At 41.3% G+C, this 14,779-nt stretch overlaps 1 protein-coding gene across 3 annotated transcripts in view; it reads left to right on the plus strand.

Annotated features, from left to right (window-relative positions):
- The window catches only part of PRORP (protein only RNase P catalytic subunit), a 64,958-nt gene extending 50,289 nt beyond the window's left edge, over positions 1–14,669 (plus strand). For 2 of the 3 annotated variants that reach the window (XM_072986361.2, XM_072986362.2), the window contains exons 6-8: positions 8,523–8,671; positions 10,981–11,176; positions 14,464–14,669. In XM_072986361.2, coding sequence (XP_072842462.2) covers positions 8,523–8,671; positions 10,981–11,176; positions 14,464–14,592 — 474 coding nt within the window. In that variant the 3' untranslated portion in view covers positions 14,593–14,669. Of the gene's footprint in view, positions 1–8,522; positions 8,672–8,787; positions 8,932–10,980; positions 11,177–14,463 lie in introns of those variants that run through there. The other variant, XR_012082596.2, reaches the window with a different exon arrangement.
- The last annotated feature ends 110 nt before the right edge of the window (positions 14,670–14,779 follow it).

Genomic DNA, 14,779 nt, shown 5'->3' on the forward strand with positions numbered 1-14,779 from the left:
TTCCCTCTTCCCCTAGTCCAACTCACCCAAATAGCTATTTCTTCGTTATTATTCTAACACACTAAAACTGATGTTTTTAGAAATGTTTTGCTTGTTCCTTTTTCTGCAGACTGCTGAAAATTCTGTAGCTGTGAATTCTTCATTAGATCACAGAGATTCTTAAAAGTACTTTGTTGTGATTTATTATTTGTTTAATAGTATTTGTGAATCACTTACATTAAACTTTTAAATATATACACAAATACTAGGGGGAAAAACTGTAATAAAATACCATTCAGAAGACTTTTATAAAATCCTGTATTATCTTTCTGGGAAAACTTTTGAAAGCAAGTGCATGTTTAATAGTTAACCCTTCTTGAATTTTTACTAGCAGGGAATTCAGAGAATGGGTGCTGTGATGGTAAGGACCCTATTCTAAACCAATAAAGACTAGGCCTCCACAGGGAAACCACTCCTAATGCACTCAGCATCCTAAGAGAAATAGAGGTTCTGGCCATTTCCTGATGTTTTGGTTCATATGCTTTGCCAATTATTAGCAGAACCCTTAAACTTTCAACCTGATTTAGCAGGATATAGGCAGACAACACAGTTTTCTTAGCATACATCTAATATGCTGGGGATAAGCCGTTCCACTTACCAGTGTGTCTGTACCACTGTGCACAAGCTGCAGCTTCCAAACCAACATCAAGTGCAGCCCTACGTAACGGTCATGGCAATATTCTAGTCTAGGAGCTACAAATGAAGAATAATCAAATTTCCCCTATCCAGGAATGACCAAAGCAGTTTGATCAGCTGAAAATTGGGAAAAGAAACTCCTAACTCACTGAAGATATCAGTGGCTCCTTTGTAACAATGCTGGCTGGAGGATTCTGGGAGATGTAGTTCAAAAATAGTGTCAGAAAAGTAATATTTCACAAGCTTATTAGAATGCCCATCTCTTGCCATTATTTAAAGTTTTGTTTTATACTGGTAGAAACTGAAAAGATAGAGAAGGCAATTCAAAAACAAGAGACTGTGAGAGGAGGAACAGACTCCCTTTTCTTCCCGATAAGGACCCACAGCTCCTTTTTTTCTATACCTAGGCTTTCTCTTTCCACTCTTAGTTTATGAGAACAAATCCTGTGGTTTTAACCCTATTTACATTTGTGTGTGATTTGTAAGTGTTGCTTTGATAATTTTGGAAGAAATGTCTCTGGGGTCATTGATGTTGTAAGACACAGCTTCCATTTTACAAGATTGTTGCGAAGTAAATTTGCATAGAATGCAATCTTTCGTGGCTTGTAGCAGCTATTCAGTGTGAAGCCATAACAATTTCTTGTTTCATAAGACTAATTTGTAAAAATTAAGTAATTTAGGAAAACCTCCACATAACAAGTTGTTGTTTACGGCAATAGAGCATTGGAGTACAGTAAATAATGCACCACTAGGTTTAAAAAGTAGTGTGTCTAATAATCAGCAGCAGCAGCATTTTGTGTTTGGCATTATGTTTTGTGGGTGAATAAGAAAAAAAGAAGACTTACAGCACCTTTAAGAGAAACTGATTTATTACTGCAGATATGTTTATGGCCCACTGGGCACTTTTTGTTTTTCTTCCAGCCTAAACCAATTCCCTTCCTTAATGTGGAATAAGTTGTTTTTGTTGTGATCTCTTTTGCGGCATTCAGACAGTCCATAATTTAAATCCAGTACCTTGACAAGCAGGGTGGGAGAATCATTCATTCTAAAATGGGTTAAAATCCATCACATTTTTTGAAGCCCGCATTCTTAGATGGGTGTGGGTGTGTTAAGTTCAGGATCTGTCTTCCACGAATAGAAAAGCTGTACAGCCTCTTCTCAGTTCCTTTCCTAGCCCCTGCACCACAGATCATCCCATTCCACAGGGTCCCCAGCCCAGTGTGTAGCTTTTCCAAGGAGGAAGAGTGATTGGGCAAGTCTGCTGCCCAAATGCACAGTGTGTACTAGGAAATACTGTGAAATAGTACTATGAATATATTCGCAAAGGCTTTCACGGCTGGGATCTAATGGTTATTGTGGGTTTTTCGGGCTCTTTGGCCGTGTTCTGAAGGTTGTTCTTCCTAACGTTTCGCCAGTCTCTGTGGCCGGCATCTTCAGAGGACAGCACTCTGACAGTGCTGTCCTCTGAAGACGCCGGCTACAGAGACTGGCGAAACGTTAGAAAGAACTACCTTCAGAACACAGCCAAAGAGCCCGAAAAACCCACAACAACCAGTACTATGAATGTTAGCATATTTCTGACTTCCCCTCTTCACCAAACTGTCTTTATTTGATTGAACATTGTTTGAAGTATGTTCTCATACCAGAAGAGGTGAGTGCACCTGGAAATTACTTCCTGTATGTGACAAAGCAATATCAGGTGAGCGGCCATTTAGCTGACTCATGGGTTGTACTGCTGGTTTCTTATGAGAGCGTTCAGGGAATTCCCATCTGAGAAAATCTTTCTTTGCCCTGAGGAGGAAGACTGTACAAAAAAAAAAACACCCTGACCTTTTAAAAAGGATGACACGTGCTGTACACTATGTGATCTGGTAACTAAGACTCCAGGATGGAGAACTGGGATTTCTGCAAACTCTTCCTTGCTTATTTGGCTATGTTGCAATTTGATTCCGATAAGTTAACCATTAAATCCCCACGGGTTGCATGTAATTTTGCTACATTTTTGCATAGCATCTACATACAAATGCACATCTACTCCCCAGGTTCTAACCATGTGAATGTGTCTGGGCCTCAGTTGATCCTGAGATCTGACTGTGTACTCTTTCATCTCTACAGATCTCCTGAATCACCTACAGTGGGGTCTTGACTTGAGAACTTAATCCGTATTGGAAGGCGGTTCTCAAGTCAAAAAGTTCTCAGGTCAAATCTGCATTTCCCATAGGAATGCATTGAAAACCATTTGATCCGTATCTGCTCTTTTCCGTCCATAGAAACTAATGGGAAGCTGCTATTCTGCCTTCGACCACTAGAGGGGGATATTTTGTTTCTTTTTTTCTTAGGTCAAGAAAGGTTCAGGGAAGGCAGGGAAAATACAGTCCAGGCAGTACAGTACCAGGCAGTCTGAAGACTGTCTCCCAATCCACTCTCTAAACGCTGGGAGGAGTGAGGAAGCAGACAGGCACCCTTTTCACTGGCCAACAGTTAACTGAAAGTTCAAATTTTGCACGTTCCCTGCCTCCCACGTGGTTTTTTTTCAGTTCTTAACTCAAATCTAAGTATGTAAGTCAAGTCAATATTTTCCTATGAGAGTGGTTCTTAAGTCAAAATGTTCTTAACTCAAGCCGTTCTTAAGTCAAGACCCCACTGTATTCCTTTTTTTAATGTGGGTGTCTCCTCCCAAAATTCAAATACAGTATTGTGGGGGACTTTGCCCTCCTTATGATCGTGACTGTAGCTGTTTTAGAATTCCTAATTGCTGCCAGTTTTGAGATACTGTTAGCAAACAGGGGAGGAAGCCACCTTCTCACCAATGCAAAGGGTGTGAGATAACACACTTCATAGTGTAAAATTGAGTTTGCAAGAATCTATCTACAGGGCCTGTGAATCATTCCTTCCCACCTTCTGTTGCTCTGCCTCCCCTGTTACTTCTCTATAGTCCAAGAGACCTCAAAGTGTGAGGTAACACACTATGCTATATTGTTACAGCTGCAAAAAATGCAAATACTATTTTAGGCTGCATTAACAAAAATATACAGTGGTGCCTCGATTGACGAGGATAATCTGTTCCAGCAAAATCGCTGTAGAATGAAATCATCATCAAGAGAAAGTAAAAATCCAATTGAAATGCATTGAAAACCAGTTCAATGCATTCCAATGGGCGAAATACCTCAGAGTCCAGTGAAGATCCTCCATAGGGTGGCTATTTTCCGGTGCCTGTAATGCAAGGAATCTGTCCTAAAGCACAGCGGGGAGCCATTTTGCACAGAGGGTGGCCATTTTGAAGACCCGATGATCAGCTGTTTTGATAGTCGTTAAGCAAAAAATCGGTTCCCGAAGCAGGGAACCGATCGTCCTAAAGCGTTTTTCCCTATTAATTGTAGCCTTGTAGTTCTTTATCAGACACCTTTATTTCCAACTGGCATTTATCCCATTTAGAGTTAATTCTAGAATGAATCCAGATAACCATTTCCAGTCCTATTAAAAGCCATCTGGGTATCAAGGTAAATGTTGCTTTATTGTTGCAATGATTCCAGGCAACATCAGTGTGTCTATTTGTACAAACTTTATTCATCTACATTGCATCTTTGTTCCATATACATAAAATGAAATTTGTTCCATATGCATAAAATGAAATCCAAAAAGTAGAAATTCAAGATATACTGAAAACATTCCGACAGCTATGAGAAAAACTGTAGGCACATATGTTTCAATGGAAATCCATTCTTGCAATTTTTGAAAAGTGGCAAGTGTGATTACCAACAAAAATTATTTCAGCTATGGAAATTTGCAAATAAAAAATAATCAAAAACCAAAACTTAAATTGCAGGCAATACTAAAGTTAGAAAACTTTAGTATTGCCTGCAAGAGAATAATGGAGTTGAAAGGTTACAGCCTTTCAACTCCATTAGTCTATTATTTTGAACAGATCCATGTGTTGGCTATAACCTTCTAGCAGCTGATTTTGCAAGCAGAGGTCCATGCAAACTTTTCCCTCATATTCCTGTAAATATTTTTCCCAAGCTAGAAATGGGTGACAGGTTTGTTTCATTCAGTTGGTTTTTAACAAGGATTTTCATCCAAATTTGCACAGTGGAGGTTGACCTATTAGGGGAAGTGTGGAATTGCAATGCATTTTCCCTGGTTACCTCCAACCACCCCATTCCTGACCATCATCTTTTTTGTCAGTCCTTGGGATGCCATTAGCTTTCTAAGTAGTCAGTCTTGCACTCTTTTCTTTGCAGAACTCAGTGGCCATGTCTCTGCTTACAAAGCCTCACAAGCATGTAGCAATTTTTCTTTTAAGGATGTACTTCTTCGCTGAGGTATCTTGAACTGCAGATAAGCAACAGGGAAGGGGGAGCAACAGAAGGTGGGAAGGAAATACTCTGAGGCCTTGTTGAGAGATTCTTGCAAAATCAATTGACCAGTTAGGGTCAGTGCCATTCACAAAGAGACCCCATGCAAGAGAAAATCCCAGAAGCTGACTCCTTTTTTCATCAGTTAAACACTTCTAATCCAAACACAAATAGTCAGGCCTGTTTTTCAACAAATGTGAATGGCAGTGAGCACAAAGGGTATCCTGTAGACCAAAGTTCTCCAAACTTTTAACACAAAGGGCCACATAATACACTTGCAATATTTTCAAGGGCCAAAGAAATGCATGTGTGCACTCCCACCCACCGCACTCCCACACACACACACCCGCATGCATGCCTGGCTGCACACACTCCCGCCTGCCTGACTGCATGCACACCCGCATGCCTGCACGCACTCCCGCCTCCCCACTCACCAGCAAGCACTACTGTCCACATGCCTGCACTCATGCACACTCACACAGACAGACAGGCTGGAGAAAAAGATCAGGTGGGCCGGATGTGGCCCGTGGGCCGTAGTTTGGAGACCCTTGCTGTAGACAAGCTTAACTGCTGCCATTGGTTTTGTCAACATCCAGGCTGCCCTTTGCTTTATAAAGCTTGGCACCTTTTTTCTTGCTGGCAGTGTGCGTGCTGTATTGTGTAGCAATACTGGGCCATTTCTTGACTTTTGGAATCTTGGGTACAGAAGCACCATATCCCACATTCATAAACCCTAGTTGTTTTTAAAGAATTGAATTTCCCGGCTTTTTCAAATGGAAGTTTCAGTATACATAAACTGCACTCAAATTCCAACAAAACTTCCCTCATATAAAACTACCCAGTGCTAGAAGATCTCAGAAGATAATCACATTACCTTTACTATGATTGCTGTGGGAAGACAGAAGCAAGAACACATGGAATATGGTTAATTTAAAGGACTGTTTTGGACTTAATGAAATGGTGAAGCAAAGTGTGAGTAAGTACAACACATACAGTGAAGAAACGTACACACTGTTTAACTTCTCAGGTAAACTAATACCTGCTCTTTAGAATGCAGACTAGAAGGCTATCTTCAGATTTACAAACTCTTTCCTTGGGTAGGCAACCTGAGGAAGAAAATCTATATTGGATCAAAAGCTCTGTGAACATGTTGTGTGCACATTTTCCTAAAGATGTCCCCTCGCCTTTTGAAATTAAAAAAGAGAGAGAGGTTAGAATTAGCAAAAATTGTCACTGGAAACCAAGTCAAAGTCATCCATACTATGTGAAAGAAAGACAGGTACAAAATCAACTACAGTGATGCCTCACTTTACGATTGCCCTGTATTATGATGAATCCGCTTTACGACGATCTTTTTGCGATCGCAAAACGATGGTCTAAATGGGGGAATTTCGCTTTGCGATGATCGGTTCCCTGCTTCGGGAACCGATTCTTTGCAAAACGACGATTTTCCCACAGCTGATTGGTGGTTTCAAAATGGCTACCGGGTAAATAAAATGGCTCCCTGCTGTGTTTAGGGACAGATCCGTCACTATACAGGCAGCGAAAATGGCTGCTGTATGGAGGATCTTTGCTAGACGGTGAGTTTTAAGCCCATTGAAACGCATTGAAAGGTTTTCAAGGTGTTTCAATGGGCTTTTTATTTTCGCTTTATTTTTATTTATTTATTTATTTATTTATTGGACTTATATACCGCCCCATAGCGCTACAAGCACTCTCCGGGCAGTTTACAATTTTTAATTATACAGGCTACACATTGCCCCCCCCCCAGCAAGCTGGGTACTCATTTTACCGACCTCGGAAGGATGGAAGGCTGAGCGATTTTCCTGGAACGGATTATCGCTGTTAAGCGAGGCACCACTGTAATTTGATATGTGGTGTTGGGGGAGAGCCTTACAAATACCACAGACAGCTAGAAAGGTGGGTGCTTAATCAAGTCAAGACTGAAGTCTCCCTATAGCAAAAGTTAGTAGACTGAGGCTATTATACCACACACACATAATGAAAATACAAAACTGAGCGGAAAAAAAGATTATGGCCTGGGAAAGGGGGGGCAGTAAGAGGACAGGAGACCCTAACATGAGATGCTGTTGGTTTGCAGAATCTGAGCAGAGTTGTTAATATATGATATTTTGGAGGTCATTGACTCAGTGGCATATAGGCATTATTTTTCAGTGGTCCTTTAAATCAGTGGTCCCCAACATTTTTCGAACCGCAGACCGGTTGGGGGGATGGGGCACCCTGTGCTCACAGTTGGGCGGGGCACACTTGTGGGAGGCAGATGTGCGGGTGGGCAGGGCACCCATGCAGGTGTGTGGGCGTGCAGGGGGGAGATCTGTCTCCGCAGCCTGGTCCTGCCAAGGCCACAGACTGGCATAAGGCCGCAGACAGGGGGTTGGGGACCCCTGCTTTAAATCATTCCATCCATGCAGTTTGAGCCTTTTTAGAAACAATGTCCCTTGATTCAGTCCTTTGAAGACTAGGTTGTAGGTAGAAGCTTTCTAACATGCTGAAATGAATATGAGAAATTATTCTCCAGAGGAATACACTTTTCATTTGTTTCCATGGCTGGCCTGGTCTTAAAAAAATCTATAATATGCCAGCACATAAAAATATATATTTTTTGGAAACAATAATAATAACCATTATTTATTACTGGAAGAAGAATATAGCTACAATTGCAAAGAAATACATTTTTACCTTCATTATAATGATTTCAACCATATTCCATTTCCTTTATGATGAAAAGAAAAGTAGTTTTTCTCTCATGCACTTCAAAGAAGCAGCTGTGTGTGGGAGCTGAGTCAGACAGGAAATCTCCCCAGCAGCTATGTATAGACTACTATTGTGGTATCCGAACCTGAAAATAGATGCAGTTAGCCATTAGAAAGACCTGATAGAAAGAAACTGGGTAGCAAGTGGTGTTCTAATGTCTAATGTACACCCATTGTGCACTCACAGCAGTCTTTTGCAAGGAATCACAGCCTAGGCCTTGTGCCCATCCTCAATCAGATTTCGCTGCCTGCTTTTGTCTTTTTATTATATCTACAGCTTCCTGCTGTGCTTCACCCTTAAGAAATTCCTCATCAGCTTTAAAATTTCAGTGCATTTTTATTTCCTTCCTCCCTTCTCAGGAAGCCGAGGAGGAATCACTGTATGAATGTAGCCAGATATATGGGGGGTGGGACATGAACTGCCGCTTTAGGCAAAATGTGGAATGGAGGTTTCCTACATTGATTTTCTGAATTTTCAGCCTAGGAATACCTGAGTTGGTGTTTGTTAACTCAGTGTTGAACTCTGCAGTAGTTTCATTCTTCAGACAGTAGAAAGCTACGAAGTAAAGGATACATGACTATGAAGTAAAGGATCCATTCCCATCTTCGGTGTTCTAAGTCCTGTTCTACTAAGTTTTTATTACTTCTTTATTACTCTTTTATACTTACTCATTTATGAATGTATTACTCTTCTTCCCCCCACCCTTTCTTTCCATAGCTGCTGGAAGTTGTCGACTGCTTGGCACAGCAGAATTTGCGGTTGCTTGTGCTGGGGCGCAAACACATGCTGTCGGGAACTTCTCAATGGAAAAAAAAGAATATGGCTGCTATGTCAAGAAAAGCAACCTTCTTCTTTACTGAAAATGAGTATGTCATGGTTTCTAAGAGATTTTTACACAATATAAAGGAGTGATGCTATAGGGAGAGGATCTAGAGCTGACAAACAAGGGTATTGTACAGCTATGCTATCTTTCTCTCCTTAGCATGATTTTTGGAGGAATAACAGAAAATAGAAGGCATGGAAAATCATTATAGTTTTACAGATAGAAGTACAGTAAAATTCCATAAACAAGGCCAATAAAAACGTCATCTGGGAGCACCCAAATGGTGCAGATTAAGAATCTTTGGTAAGTGGCAGCACTGTTGATCATCTGATGTCAATCTACATATATAAAGCTGTACATTCTTGACTGGCTGTACTTTTTAAAAATTTCAAACATCTCTCTAATACTCTCAGTACTTCCCTCCCCCCAGGTAAGGTGATACAGTATTAATACAGTTTTTTCATTGTCATTGTTCAGCTGTTCATATTTTCAACCACATTTGAACTGGAAGTATACAAGTGTGTTTTCTGACTATAACTCCTAGAATTCTTCAGCCAGATTAGCCAAAGCCACAAATTATACACCTCTACTTTTAACACAGTAATAGTAGTAAGCTGGCCATTAAAACTAAGTGATATTGTGTTTATCAGAACAAAGCTTAACTCACTGAAGCATACCTGTTATAATCAGATGATCTAGCCGGATGGTACCAGTCCAGAAATGATCTCCAGAACTGCTAGTGGAGCAGTGATACACCAATGAAATTGATTATAATTTTGCAAGCATTCACCTACAAAGATCAAAGGTTTTTATTACCCATTCATACTTGCTTCTTGTTTCTTGCACATATGCTAGAATGGAAACAAAATACAGTACAATATGTTTTTTATATACTGTATATGGAGAAAATATGTATCTTTTTTGTATGTTGTATGTGGTTTGAGCCAATGTGGCGTAATGCAGCAATCCCCAACTCCTGGTCTCCGGCCCAGTCCCTGGCCTGGGCCAGACCGGGCTGACGAGAAACACCTTCCCCCGCCCCTGGTACGCACTCACCCCTGCACCGCTCGTGTGCGCCTGCGCGCGTGGTCCAGCTTGCCCACACGCTGCCATTTGCGCATGCGCATGGGTGGGCGTAGGCCCACACGAGCACACACCACCATTTGCACATGTGCATGAGCAGTTGTGCGCATGCACAAATGGTAGTGCACGCTCACGCGGGCCCATGCACGCCCACATGCGCAAATGGCAGCGCAGCGCTCGGGCAGGCACCCTCCCGCTCGTGCAAGAGAGAGCATATGTGTGTGAGCGCGGGGGTGCCCCGCCTTCCCCAGTCAGTCCGTGGACTGGAAAATGTTGGGGAACACTGCCGTAATGGATAGAATGTCAAATTAGGACTCAGAAGACCTGGCTTCACATGCCCATTTAAGTCACAGAAACTCACTAGAAGGTGCAATGGTAAATTACTCCTCAAACATCTCACATACCTCAAGTTGTTGATGTCACCATTAGTCAGAAGCAACCTGACAACACATAACAAAAATATACAGTGTATATGCTAAATAGTACCTTAATTGGTATCTTAATTTCTGCTTATGATTTGACATTGACAGAACTCAAACATGTATATTAAGAAAAATCATGTTTCTTGTCACATGGAAGGTCTTGTCAGCTCAAATAAAAGGTGGTGTATTGTGAAGTGCATACCGAATAGTACATAATACTACTTTGTTTCAATGATCTTTTATAGAAAATACCACTAGTTATTTTTGTAGTTGAAAATGTATACATTTAAGAACTCTGCCAGTTTGATACAATTAAACTCAGAGGTAAACTTTAATTTTTAAAGCTATTTAGTAATGGTTAAAGAAACCTCCTAAGTTTTAAGGCTGATATTTACATCTTTGAAAAAATGTCTTGTATAGTTGTGCAAAGCTAAGCCTAAACACTCAATGCTATTACTTGGATTGGTGAAATATTTATGCTTAGTATCACCCACACTTAAATATTTGTTCAGAATACATTCTGTTAGATAGCAAGTTGTCTTTTGTTGCTGTTTTTTTAAAAAGATCATATTGGAAAGAGGAGGTTGCTTTTCCGTCAAACAGACTTTGTGAAAATACTGTTTCCTAATAAATATGTGTATTTATCGTGGTAAGAAAAGACCAAACAACCTGTCACCCTCATTACTAATTAGGGTGACTTATATTTGACTATGGGATAGAAGGGTAGCAATCCTGTTGTAGCAAAAAGAAAGAGAGAGTCTTGTGCCACCTTAATGGCTAAAAAATGTCCCAGAGAAAATTCTGTACTGCAATCTGTGATGTTCTTCTTTGCCTTTTTTCATTTTAGGTCTGAGGATGATCCATTCCTAATCTATGCTGCTCTACACTCTGGTAGACACTGCAAGTTTATTACCAGAGATCTGTTACGTGACCACAAGGCTTGTGTCTCTGATTCCCTTATTCAGCACCTGTTTTTTAAATGGCAACGTAGCCATCAGATGGTCCTTTCTGTATACGTACCAAAAGAGATTGTGCGCTTTGAGGTACTGCTGGTTGCAGTAGTGTTGATAACATAGTCCGTTTGTCCATTTGTTTGTTTCTTTCTTTCTTTGTCTGTCTGCCTGTCTATCTATCTACCCTGCCTTTCTCCTTAAAAAGGACCCAAGGCGGCTTACAACTATGAAAGCCAATATTTAAAGTTGAAAACAATGAGTATACAGCGATGTTAAAATAATTAAAAGACAATATTTAAAAACCACAAACAATGAATAAGAAGACATCTTACATCATTAACAGACAATATTAAGACCAAAAAAACCCCAATGTGTGCTGCTTACACACTGCCTCATACCACTTAAAGCACTCTCTGGGTGGTTAACAAGTTAATTATACAAGCTACACATTGTGCCCCCAGTGAGCTGGGTACTCGCTTTACCGACCTCGGAAGGATAAAAGGCTGAGTCAACGTTTAGCCGGCTTCCTGGGATGGAATCCCAGGTTGGGAGCGCAGTGTTGGCTGCAGTACAGCAGTTTAACCACTGCGCCATGAGGCTCCTAAGGCAAAGATCAATAAGTATACAATTTAAAAAAAAATGGCACTCTGAGAAATGGAAAATACAGAAATGTGTTTTAATTAAAATTGAAAACAATTAGTATACAGCGGTGTTAAAATAATTAAAAGACAATGTTTAAAAACTACAATGAATAAGGAGGCAGTCCTGGCCACCACTGGGACCTGGACATCCACGTTCATGAATGAATCCAGGAGTACCCCAAACTGTGCATCTGTTTTTTCAATGGGAGTCTAATCCCATTCAGTTCCGGCTGCATCCCTATTTTTTAATCTGCCTTTCAACTGGCCAGGAGCACCTCTGTCTTGTCTGGATTACATTTCATTTTATTCACCCTCATCTAGTCGATTAATGATACCAGACACTGATACAGAGCCCAAGTAGCTTCCTTGGATTTAGGTGGCAAGGAGAGGTAGATTTGGGTGTCATCTGCATACTGGTGACACCGAACTCCAAAACTCTGGACAATTTCTCCCAGTGGTTTCATATAGATGTCAAATAGCACAGGAGACAAAACAGAGCCCTGAGGGACTCCACAGGTCAACGGCCAGGGTTTTGAACAGGAGCCCCCCAGCACCACCTTCTGAGTTCTCTCCTCCAGGAAGGACTGGAGCCATCGTGCCCCCAAGTCCCATTCCAGAGAGACGGGTCAGGAGGATGCTATGCTTGATAGTATCAAAAGTCACTGAGAAATCCAGCAAAACCAACAGGGACATAGCTCCCCTATCCAGTTCCTGTCATAGGTCATCAGGCAAAGCTGTCTCTGTCCCATAACCAGGCCTGAAGCCAGACTGAAATGGGTCTAGATACCTGTCTCATCCAGGAACCAACCTCTGAAGCTGAGAGGCCACAACCCACTGTGGTACCTTCCCCAAGAATGGAATAGTAGATACTGGTTGTTAGTTATTCAGTCTTGAGGGGTTCAAATAAGGCTTTTTTAACAATGGTCTTACTGTTGCCTCCTTTAAACAAGATGGGATCCTACCTGTTGCAAGAAGGCGTTCATCACTCCTCCTACCCAATCAACCAGTCCCTTTCTGCCAGCTTTTATGAGCCACGAAAGGCAAGGATCCAGCAGGCACAGTAGTCCTCACCTCCCTGAGGATCCTGATTATATAATTAGGCTGCAGCAGCTGAAACTTATCCATTAACACAGGAGAAGCAGGGGACACAGTTTCATTCACAGAGCCTGAAACAGCTACAGCATCCAAGTCAGAGCAGATCTGAACAATTTTGCCTGCAAAGTGTTGTGCACATTTTTCACAGCGAGCTACAGTGTGGTCTGCATTATCTACCTGAGGGCTCGCATGTAGCAGGTCCTTGACTTTTTGAAAAAACTCTGCTGGGCGATTCCATGCAGATGCAGTAGCGGGAGAGAAGAATGACTTATTGGCTGCTGCCACTGCCATAGAATAGGCCTTCCAATGGGCCTTAGGTCTTTCCACCGTCATAGCTCAAATCTACGCCCACTCATTTTATTTCTCGGTGAACCAGGGGCCACTTTGGCTCTGCTTTGAAGGAGGAGATGTTTAGGAACAATCATGTTGATGGCTTTTGCCATTTCCGCATTCCAGAGATTCAACAGAGTCACCTGTCAAGAGCAGCCACAAAACCATCTGGATCTATCAGCCTTTTGGGGTTAATTTTCTTAGTCTGACCCCCACCCCTGCAAAGGCTCTTGAGTTCTAGTGAATCCAATGGTCTGTCCATTGACAATGGAATTACAGAATTACATAATGGTCTATCCATGACAATGGAATTACAGAAAGTTCCTCTACACCTAGATCACTGATATAGAACCAGTTCTAAAGCGTGGCCTGCAATGTGGTTGGGTGCAGATACCATTTGGAAGGGACCCATGGTCATCATGGAGGTCATGAAGTTTTGGGACTCCCAACAGAGCTGCCTCAGCATGGATGTTAAAGTCCCCCCAACATGATAAGCCACAACCCCCAACACCAGCTCAGTTAGCTTTGGAAGAGAGGTTGTTGCGCTATGGGGTGGGCAGCACACCAGGAGAATACCTATTTTGACCCAGGCTCCTACTTTCAGAAGCATATATTCAAACCTAAGGAACGGGGATGTGAGATTTGTTGAGAAGAATAGAGTCACAATAAATGACTCTAGGCCACCTCCGCAACCCCCTGGTCTTACCTCTGTTGCACAGAGAACCCTGGTAGTCCAAGCTGAGTGAGATTAACACCCCCAGCCTCATCCAACCAAGTCTCTGTAATGCAAGTGAGGTCAGCATAAGGATAAGGTCCAGGATGGCTGTTGTTTTCCCATTCCCTGACCTAGCATTTAATAGCAGTATTTTCAAACCAGGGGTCTTGTTACCAAGGCTACCTGAACGAAATAAACTTGGGGACAGCTTAGGGGCAAGCAAAACCCTCTTGTCCTTCCCTTTTATTTAGTGCTGAGGCTTCTTATGCTAGTACTGCACCCTCATGGGCTTGCCAGCTAAAAAGTTACAAACCTTTATTAACTAGGTTTGGTTCTAACAGTAGTACGCCAGGCTAAATGAAATTCATATAGATTAAAACAGAACAAGAAATGTTAACCTCAAAAGATTGAGTTGGTAAAATATTATTTATGGAGATGAGTAGACTTGAATTTTATATCCTTAGTAACTACTCTGTTTCCCAGTGGTATTGTCTCCTGCTTTAAAAGAGGAGGAAATATGTGGTAAGAGATACACAAGACTTCTCATTTTTAAATAAAACCAGGGTAATTATTACCTCTTTTTTTTTCCTTAACAGCCTGTAATGACATATGATACAATTGTGCAGACTACAGGTGACTCGTGGCATATTCCCTATGATGAGAGATTGGAAGAAAGAACTTCTTATGAAGTACCAACAAAATGGCTTTGTCTTCGTAAAAAATAAAAGATGTATCTTTTTCAGACTGAATATACCTGTATTGGTTTTTTTTTTAAATCTCTAATAAAGTAGATTCTAGATTAGGTGTCTCTTGTTTGTTTCTGCCACCATTATTAGAATGATAAATGTGTGGAAGGGTTGAAGAAGAAAGAAGCTTGTAATGTAAAATGGCCCATCCCTAGGTTCCATCACA

The sequence above is a fragment of the Pogona vitticeps genome, chromosome 1, assembly GCF_051106095.1.
Source record: "Pogona vitticeps strain Pit_001003342236 chromosome 1, PviZW2.1, whole genome shotgun sequence".
NCBI classification, from domain to species: domain Eukaryota; kingdom Metazoa; phylum Chordata; class Lepidosauria; order Squamata; family Agamidae; genus Pogona; species Pogona vitticeps.